The 10577-nt window shown below is 33.2% G+C and overlaps 1 protein-coding gene across 1 annotated transcript; it reads left to right on the top strand.

Annotated features, from left to right (window-relative positions):
• The first annotated feature begins 6616 nt into the window (after positions 1–6616).
• LOC132645006 (probable xyloglucan endotransglucosylase/hydrolase protein) lies at positions 6617–9508 on the top strand. Its single transcript, XM_060361724.1, has 4 exons — positions 6617–6941; positions 7160–7260; positions 7543–7736; positions 8954–9508. The coding sequence occupies exons 1-4, from the start codon at positions 6761–6763 to the stop codon at positions 9357–9359; spliced, it is 882 nt and encodes a 293-aa protein (XP_060217707.1). The 5' UTR covers positions 6617–6760; the 3' UTR covers positions 9360–9508.
• The last annotated feature ends 1069 nt before the right edge of the window (positions 9509–10577 follow it).

The following is a 10577-nucleotide window of genomic DNA, read 5'->3' as shown; positions in this document are numbered from 1 at the left end:
CAAAAGCATCATTAACCATATCATTAACTCTATCATATTGAACATGACTATATTCCTGCGACTTACTACTTTCACCAACAACCATATTATAAAATATACCATTGACCCCATCAGTCTCTCCATAATCAGTCCAAACATAATATCTCTCCTTAAACCCCATGATAATATAAATAAACTTTAACTGTTTTCGGTTTCAAATACTTCTTACACTTGTAACGCGAACAAGGACACCTAATTACCCCTTTATTTTGAAAAGGGTAAAATGACATTGCATGTGTGATAAACCCGTTAACACCTTTAACAAATTCATCATGTACACCCACATAATCTCTATTATTCATATTATACATCCACATGCGATCCATCTACAAAAATATACCCTCAAATTACTGAGGTTATACAAATATATTATAACTTAAGAATTCTAACTTAAAATATAACTTAAGAAAGCACAATCTCAATCAATTCTAACTTTGAATTCTCAATAACAATTCTAACTTTAATAACTTATGGATTCTGACTTTAATATAACTTTGAAAATCACAATCCCAATCAATTCTAAAAATTGAAAAGTAAACCTAGTCAAATAAAGTCTACATTTTAGTTTTGAGGTCATAGAAATATTATAACTTAACAATTCTAACTTTATAAAGCACAATCTCAATCAATTCTAACTTTGAATGCTCAATAACAATTCTAACTTTAATAACTTATGGATTCTAACAAAAGGCACAATCCCAACCAATTCTAAAAATTGAAAAATTAAACTAGTCAAATAAAGTATACATTTTTGCACAAATTCAACATCAATAATATTACAAACGATGTTAACTAACCTAACACAAATACATTGACAATTAACATAAAATATAGCACAATCTCAAGCAAAAAAAATAAAATAAAAAAATATGAAAAGTAAACTCATCAAATAAAGTTTACATTTTTTCACAAATTCAACATCAATAACATTACAAATGATGTTTAACAAAACTAAATAGACGAACATTAAGCCTAAATTCTACAAATAAAACTAACATTGAAAAAAATTTAAAAGCCCTAATTTGAGTACTAACCTTAATTGTTTTTGTTAAAAACGGTTGTAAGTCGTCGGGATGGGTGGCGGGGAGATTGGCGCCAGTGGTGGGGACGTTGGTGCAAGGGAGTGGTGGCGCAGGTGATGGGTGGAGGTTTTTTTTAGTTTTTGGGAAATGGGGGAAATTGCTATTGAACCCGTTTTGGGTCTAATTGAATTAGAAAAACCGACGGACAAAACTGACGCAGTCCGTCGGTGTTTTTTAATCCATTGACCAGGTTTTGACCAAAAAAAAAAAAAACATTTAAAGAAACTGACGGACGTTTGTGTAAAAATTTTGGCGGAATTGTAAGCACAAATTTTCGCGAAAAAAACCGACGTGATCCGTCGGGTTTTGCGCCATTTATTTTTGGCAATTTTTTAGTAGTGTATTTATGTTAAAACACATACTGCCTCTGTCCCAATTTATACGAGGGTTTTACTATTTGGGAAGTTTTTAATATATTTTGCATTATCTAATACGTCGACTTTTAATAATACTTTTCATGTAGTTTACAAATATGTTAATTTTATTTTAAACACTCAAAGAATCTGTTATATCCCGTAATTTGTACATTCGGATACTTCAAGACAATTGTGAGAAGTCAAGGACAAGGCCATATTTTGATCTTGTTTAACACACAAGTTTTCTATGGAAATTTTTGATGTGGAAATATCGGGGAAGGCCAAGGGCGAATTCGGAATTTGAAAAAAAAAAGATTTTCATGAATTACAAAACACAAAAAAAAAAAAAAAAGTGGGCTTGAATTAATTGACCAAGGTGGCCATCCACCTTAATGGGCCAAGGCCCATATGAGAGACCATTACATGTTATTAAAAAGATGACAAAGTCATCTTTAACTCAAGAATTTTCAAGAAACCTTGAGAGAAAAAAAAGACCCCTCCATTTCGGCCAAGAAGAGAGAAAAATGGAACCTTCAATTTTGATCTAAAAAAATATTTTCTTCTAGTATTCCTACTAATTTGAAGGTCCTCTTCAACGTGGTACCATTGGTGGAGCAAGAATCCCTCTTATTGTTGCAAGTTTACAACCCTAGCTAAGTGGGGAGTTGAAGGAAAAAGGTAAGGAATCAATCTCCTTTTATATGTTATGGATGATTATGGATGTTGTGGTATGTAGAAATGCATGAAATTCATGAAAATATGTAGTGTGTGTGTGTGGCCGAATGGAAGTGGTTGTGGCCGTGTGTATTGTGAAAAATTAAGGGGCCAATTTTACTTAACATTTTGGTTGTGTTGTTATGGATTTTATGTTGTTAATAAAAATCTAATGATCTTAGTGAAGTTGTAAGGGTTAGAGACTTATGTTAGAAGTTAATGTGAATTGAATATAGTGTTCTTGTAATTATGGAAGATAATGCTGTTAGTGTGAATTGTTAGTGTAGTTCATGAAGTTGAAAGAAAGAAATGTGTTGCCATTGTTTTTGTTGAGTTTGGAAGATTTTGGGTAGTATGTGGTTTGGCCGTTTGAAATGTTGTGTGGGTTGTTGGAGTATTCTTGAATATTGTTGAATGGTTTCGGATTAGTATTTGAATGTGTGAACAATTATGAATTGAATATAAAGGAAGTGTTATTAAGTTATGTAAAGGAGCTACTAATGTTGGAATGTATTTTGAATAAATTGTTGAAGTTGGAAGATATGATTGTTGACATTGATGTTGATATTTTGGCCGAGTTAAATTCTCGGATTTGTTGTTGTATTCTTGGCCGAGTTGAAATCTCGGGGATGGTATATTTACAGGGGAGATGCTGCCGAAATTTCGGCAGAATATAAGTGGATTTACTTGAGAAATTAAGACAAGTGTTGATTCAAGATTAAATTCCTAAAGGCTTATAATCATGTTTGGTATTTGTGACCAATTGTAGATTTTGAAGAATTTGGAACTTGAATTTGGAGAAGCTTAAGAAGCGGAAAAGGTATGTAAGACTTTACTTTTCCTTCTTTTGGCATGTCTTAGACATATTAGGTTTGGATTCGAGCCTCGGGGGCGATTCTATTCCTAGAAATACGAGTTTGAATTTGACCCTTTTTTCATTCAATAGAATTGTATCAAATTCTTCATGTTTTGTTGGAATAAGTGTTGAAGCATCTATAACTTGCCCAAATGGAACCGAAGGACACTAAGACTTTTATAAGTGACTCCATAAAGTTTAATGTATGTAATTTGTGTACGCCACCTCGACTTGACCCGAGGTGGGATCACAATCCCCGAGACCTGTTCGTGTTGGCCTATTTGATTCATTTCCGTACAATAATTAAGGGAAACTTTTGGCTATCGTTCCGAATTTGTTGTGATCCGTATGCATCCTCTGAAATAAGCATCTAGAAACTCCGATAGAAGTATTCTGATTTGACTATTCTGATATAAATAGTCCGATACAAGTGATTTGATATGAGTGTTCCCAACTCCGATATAAGTATCCTGATATGAACATTTTGATACGGATATTTCGATATGAATATTTTGATATAAGTATCTTGATATAAGTGCTCTAATATGAATATTCTGACATGGGTATGTAATCTGATATAAATAATCCGTAGGAATATTCTGACACAAGAATTCTAACGTAAGTATTCTGATGCAAGTATTCTGGCATAAGTATTTTGGTACGAGTATTCTGACATAAGTATTGGGATAAAAACATTCTGATATGAATATTCTGATAAAAGTATTCCGATAAAAGTTTTCTGATTTCGGTATGTAATTTGATATAAGAATTATGATATGAGTAATCTGTTATGAATAATTTGCTACAAACATCCTGATAGGGGTATCTTCTGTAAAATCTGATGTTTTGGTTGTCAGCCGACAACACGTACGATTATTCTATTGAATCTTCGGATGTCGGTAAGTGTGTATATGTACTGAGTCTTGATTTGTGTGCATATGGTTTCGCACTACTCTGTTCGTGCAAGTCTGGATATGTCTATTCACTGAGCCCGGGCCAGGACATGTTCTCGTGCGTACTCCACTGCATTGTTCACCGAGACCCACCAGTAGAGGGCCGGGACACGTATATGATGATGGCGCCAGATCCGGACCGGATCCCCTCTACCGAGTCCCTTAATGAAGGGCCGAGACATGTTATCCACCGAGACCCTCACTGGCGGGCCGGGACACGTTACATGCATACATGACATTTGATGTTGACATATATGATTCTATTCACCGAGTCCCTCATTCGAGGGCCGGGACACGTTATGCATATGTGATATACAATGTTGACATATATGGTTCTATTCACCGAGTCCCTCACTCGAGGGCCGGGACACGTTATTTGCACATGAGATATGTTATATGGATCGGGCCGTACGTTCCGCGACATTATTATGCTACGTACGACATTGGCATTCATAATTTGTGTCTGGAAAAAGAACAAGCATCTTGACATTCTGGTGTCTTGGTATTTTGGATCTGTACTTTTTCTGATATATGATTCGCGTTTGGAAGTTAAGTATTTGGTATTCTGGGTCTGTACTCCTTCTGATACATGATTCGCGTCTGGAAAGTAAGTATTTAGTATTCTGGGTAATGTACGTACCTTTTGTACCGTTTGCTTTGATTATGGTTCCGTTTTCTGTATCTTATGCCTTACATACTCAGTACATATTCCGTACTGACCCCCTTTTCTTCGGGGGCTGCGTTTCATGCCGCGCAGGTACTCCCAGATGAGTTGAAGACATTATAGAAGACGTTCCAGCGAAGATGGCAAGCTCCATTTGCTCCTGGAGAACTGCCGAGTCAGAGGATATGTGTTAGAGGTTCTGTTAATGTTAGAGACTTTGTAGACAGAGTCGTGGGTATGGTATGTCGGTTTAGTAAGCGGCTCCATCAGCCGATGTGTCGTTTTGTATTATGCTATAAAGTCCGTATGATTACAGATTTGTTTGACTTGAAAGCTACAAAATATATATATATATATATGTTTCAGTAAGTTTTACTATGTACTACATTCTATTTGATTAAAAGTCCGGAAAGATTATGTACGAAATGAAAGTCTGTGGGTTCGCTCGGCTCCGGATATGGGGTCGGGTGCCCATCACACCCTAGCGGGATTAGGGTGTGACAGAATCTATGCTGGAAGCTGCTATCAAGGATTAACTGCTTTGACCCTCGTATTCCGAACCTCCTTATATAAATTGGGACATAGGGAGTATTATACATCAATTTAGGGATGTTCACGGTTTGGTTAAAAACTAATCCAAACCGCAAATCGATAAAATAAACCAATAGTTATTTGGGTTTGGTTTGTTTTGGTTTTGAATTTTAAAAAATCGATGATATTTGATTTGGTTTTGATTTTATTAAAACAAACCGAAGAAAAAATCGAACCAAACTGACTAAATAATATACACAATTTTTATAATTATATATACAATATATATTTTTTAATAAATAATTTTAAACACTTTGTTTACTTTTTCATCAAAAATTTCTTTATATATATTAGACTAATGAGCTCTACACCTTAAGTCCATTTCTTAAAAGAAATCCATGAATCCGAACTTGTTTATTCAAAGAAACAACTATGAGATTTACCTTAAAAAAATTGTATTTCTTATAAAAATTATTCACTTGATTAAAATTTATAGATCTTAAGATATTTTCTCCATAATCCAAGAAATTTAAAACTCACACAATAAAAAGGTAATAATGAATTATAAGTTGAAAAAAGATCGATGGAAAAATCTTTCCTAATCGTAAGAAAAATAATGAAAGAGAGAAATATCATTATGTTTCTTAAAAATCGAAAAATCGCACCAAATCGAACCAAACAGACAACAACCAAACCGGTGAATATGCATTATATTTAGTTTGGTTTGGTTTTAATAATTTAAAAACCGACTAATAGCCTGTTTGGCCGAGCTTATTTTTCCCCCAAAAGTAATTATTTTTTCAATAAGTGTTTATTTTAAAAAAGTGAGGTGTTTGACCAAGCTTTTGAGAGAAAATAAGTGCTTTTGGGGAGTAACAGAAGGAGTTTTTCAGAAGGTTAAAAAAATAGCTTTTGCCCAAATACACTTTTTTGAAAAGTACTTTTGAAAAAAATATACATATAAACACTTTTTAAAATCATAGCCAAATACTAATTGCTGCTCAAAAGTACTTTTTAAATTAATTAGCTAAACACAAACTGCTTTTAGCCAAAAGTATTTTTTAAAAAAGTTTAAAAATACTTTTTAAAATAAGCTATTTTTAGAAATTTGACGAAACAGATTATAAGTTAGATTTGATTTTGATTTTAACCAAAAACTAACTCAAACCGACCCATGAACACTTGATTGGGTATAAACAATCCAATCAAACGAATTATCAATATTTTCTCCTATGTATTCCTAGGCGCGTTTGTTGTCCTCCGACATGGGCCCATATTTCCTTTTGATTGATTGATGGGACCATGTGCATGGCGCCGTGGATTGCTCCTCCAATCTGCACCAGACAAAAGTCTTGTACTTAATTAAATTGGGCAGTTACGCAACAGTTGGAAGTCTAAATATATCACCGAAATATCTGACAATATCTCACTTGCTTCAATGTTCTGTTGACACTTGACACATGGCCAAGTGTTCCTTTTCAGCATAACATTCAAAATCCCCCTCTATAAATAATGAACCATATCCAAATGACCAATATCTCATTCAAGAAAAGAAAAGAGGTAATATGAAGGGAGTTCTAGTTGGTTTTGTTTTGATTAATTTGTCAATATTGGTAAGTTGTGGGGCACCAAGGAAGGCAGTTGATGTGCCTTTTTGGAACAACTATGAACCTAGTTGGTCAAGTCACCATATCAAGTACCTTAATGGTGGTACTACTGCTGAGCTTCTTCTTGACAATTCTACAGGTAAATATACTACTTTTCTATTCGCATAGATAGGTAAGAAGAAAAAGTTCTGCATACATACCATATGTTTAATTCCCTAGGTTTTTTTTTTTTTTTTTTTTCGTGCTTTTACTTTTTTTATATTTTGACTTTCGTTAGTGAAAATTCTATTTCTACCGCTTCAAATCCTTGAAAGTTGTGCTTTAATTTGCTCACTTTTGAATTTTGGATGATTGAAGGAACTGGATTTCAATCAAAGAGATCGTATCTTTTTGGGCACTTCAGCATGAAAATGAAGCTTGTTGGAGGAGATTCTGCTGGTGTTGTCACTGCATTTTATGTGTGTAATCATTTTCTTAATTGCAGTACATACTAATTTTTATAGCTTTCGCTTCAATTTATGTTTCTTACTTTCCAATTTAGGATGTTTTAAAAAATGCCACATTCTATATTTGGTCTTTACATCCAACATTTTACATGCTATATTTAAATCACAACATTCAAACGCATTTTGATACGTAATGCAGGTCTTTAATTTAAGATCACAAGATTCAAAAGTTTTATTGACTACATATTAAAAGAGAGACTGATGTTCTTTTTATTTATTTGGGGTTATCCTCAGCTATCGTCAAACAATGCAGAACACGATGAGATAGATTTCGAATTCCTGGGGAACAGAACAGGTCAGCCATACATATTGCAGAGCAATGTGTTCACTGGAGGCAAAGGAGACAGAGAACAGAGGATCTATCTCTGGTTTGATCCAACCAAAGACTTCCATTCCTATTCCGTTCTTTGGAACACCTTTCAGATTGTGTAAGTTGATGACATTTTCTTTTCAAACATTTTTGAGATTAGATTCCTAAAATAGAAAACATGGTAAAACTGGGAAATTAAATACTATACTTATCTAAAAGGTCTTTTTTCATTTTTGGCCCATCAGCAGAAACTAATTAATTAGAATGTTATATGCATATTTTGTATATACTGTGTATATTTATACCTTAATACAAAACCTATATATTTGCTAGCTAGTATTATTCTTCTGAGTGGCCAAAAAATGTAATGCCCATCGGCCGAAATTAATTTTGGATGCTAGCTAAAATATACAAAATTTACACACTGATTTTGTATATTATATGTATATTTTTGTGTATATGTATATTTATACTTAAACAAAACCTATATATTTGCTGGCTATCATTCTTTTGAGTGTTCCAAAGGTGTAATGCCCATTGGCCAAAATATACAAAATCTACACATTGATTTTGTATATTATATGTATATTTTGTGTATATGTATATTTATACTTAAACGAAACCTATATATTTGCTGGCTATCATTGTTTTGAGTGTTCCAAAGGTGTAATGCCCATTATACACAGTATATGCATATTTTGTATATACTGTGTATATTTATATTTAATACAAAACCTATATATTTGCTAGCTAGTATTATTCTTTTGAGTGGCCAAAAAATGTAATGCCCATCGGCCGAAATTAATTTTGGATGCTAGCTAAAATATACAAAATCTACACATTGATTTTGTATATTATATGTATATTTTGTGTATATGTATATTTATACTTAAACAAAACCTATATATTTGCTGGCTATCATTCTTTTGAGTGTTCCAAAGGTGTAATGCCCATTATACACAGTATATGCATGTTTTGTATATACTGTGTATATTTATATGTATATTTATATTTAATACAAAACCTATATATTTGCTAGCTAGTATTATTCTTTTGAGTGGCCAAAAAATGTAATGCCCATCGGCTGAAATTAATTTTGGATGCTAGCTAAAATATACAAAATTTACACACTAATTTTGTATATTATATGTATATTTTATGTATATGTATATTTATACTTAAACAAAACCTATATATTTGCTGGCTATCATTCTTTTGAGTGTTCCAAAGGTGTAATGCCCATTGGCCAAAATATACAAAATCTACACACTGATTGTGTATATGATATGTATATTTATGTATATTATGTGTATTTAATATGAAAAAAAATTGCAGGATCTTTGTGGACGATGTCCCGATAAGAGTATTCAAGAATTCCAAAGACATAGGTGTGAAATTCCCGTTCAATCAGCCAATGAAGATCTATTCGAGTCTATGGAATGCAGACGATTGGGCTACGAGAGGAGGATTAGAGAAAACCGATTGGTCAGCTGCACCGTTCATCGCTTCCTACACTTCGTTCCACATCGATGGCTGCGAGGCTGTCACCCCGCAAGAAGTGCAAGTTTGTAACACCAATGGCATGAAATGGTGGGATCAAAAGGCTTTTCAAGATTTAGATGGACCTCAGTATAGAAGACTTCAATGGGTTCGCCAAAAATTTACTATTTATAACTATTGTACTGATAGAAAAAGGAACCCTACACTTCCTCCAGAGTGTACAAGGGACAGAGATCTTTAATTAGTTCTTGTTTGTTGGGGACATTACATTGTGTAATAACTCATTTTGGGTTTGTGAGGGTTGATTTGCTTTGCTTTCTTTATTTATTTTGCTCCTTTCCAGAGTGCTCTTTTAATAACGTATATGACATTAGTATACTTTGTCTTCAATCTGATGTCTCAGATCGTCTAATTTCTTTATCTATCTCCACTTTTAATATTGTTGGGCTAAAACGGTCCAAAAATGTTTTTAACATAACGTAATATTGTTCGCTTTGAGTCAAGTCCGCATGCTTTTCCCCAAAAGGCCTTACATCATTAAGAGTATCCAACTCTTTATAAGTAACTCATTTTTCTTTTCATCTACCAATGTAGTACTTTGTTCGCACACCCAACAAATATAAATAAAGTATTTGAATAAAATTTACTGGATTCACGTAAACTGATTCGCCTTTAATTTGAACTGATAACTTTTACACAGAAGCACAAATGACAAAAACGACACTCTGGATTTTTACAAATTAGAGTAGAGAAACTAAATACTACTCTCTCCGGATCAAAAAAGGTGTCCACTTAGTCTTCTTTTCTTGAGTCAAAAAAAGTGTTCACTTTCAAATCAAGAAAGAATTAACATTATTTTTCATATTTGCCCCTATTAAGCGTTAAATAATCAAATCCCAGTGCTTATTTAATTAGGGGTAGTTTAGTCAAATTACCTATTTTTGTTTAGGAGTTAGTATTTTCTTAAGGGGTGTGCAAATGACTAAGTGAGCTCTTTTTTTGATCCGGATGGAGTACCTCCGTCCCAATTCATCTGTAAGATTGTTGCCCTCTCATATATACTGTAGTACCTTGTACACAAGGGGCTTTAATTACAAGGAACATTTGATTCTTGAAATAAAAGAAAAATAGCACGCTCCAAAACTAAAGAAATGTAATCGGTACTTGATACCTTAAAACTTGTGACAGCGAATTAACATTCATTTCAAATTTAGACATAAATTATGCAGGTATCATGATAACTGAAATTTTATAACTAGAAATAGTAAGCATGTGGATCATAATTCATGAAGTGATAATGTTTTAAACATAAATACATGACACACAATGTACATAGAAGTTTTAACTGACTAAATATTACTAAAAAAACAACTAGACATTAAGACACCCACTAGTGCAATAGTGAACTCAATTACTCACCATAACAAGTTGGAGGAGTCAAACGCCCAACTCATGTCCC

Source organism: Lycium barbarum, chromosome 6 (assembly GCF_019175385.1).
Source record: "Lycium barbarum isolate Lr01 chromosome 6, ASM1917538v2, whole genome shotgun sequence".
Taxonomy (NCBI): domain Eukaryota; kingdom Viridiplantae; phylum Streptophyta; class Magnoliopsida; order Solanales; family Solanaceae; genus Lycium; species Lycium barbarum.
Note: the sequence above shows the minus strand (reverse complement) of the source record. Positions and strands in the feature narration are given on the sequence as shown.

Coding starts and splice junctions, on each gene's coding strand:
- LOC132645006 (XM_060361724.1), top strand. CDS start 6,761: ATGAAGGGAGTTCTAGTTGGTTTTGTTTTGATTAATTTGTCAATATTG. Junction 6,942..7,159: donor TCTTCTTGACAATTCTACAG/GTAAATATACTA, acceptor GGATGATTGAAG/GAACTGGATTTCAATCAAAG. Junction 7,737..8,953: donor TGGAACACCTTTCAGATTGT/GTAAGTTGATGA, acceptor AAAAAATTGCAG/GATCTTTGTGGACGATGTCC.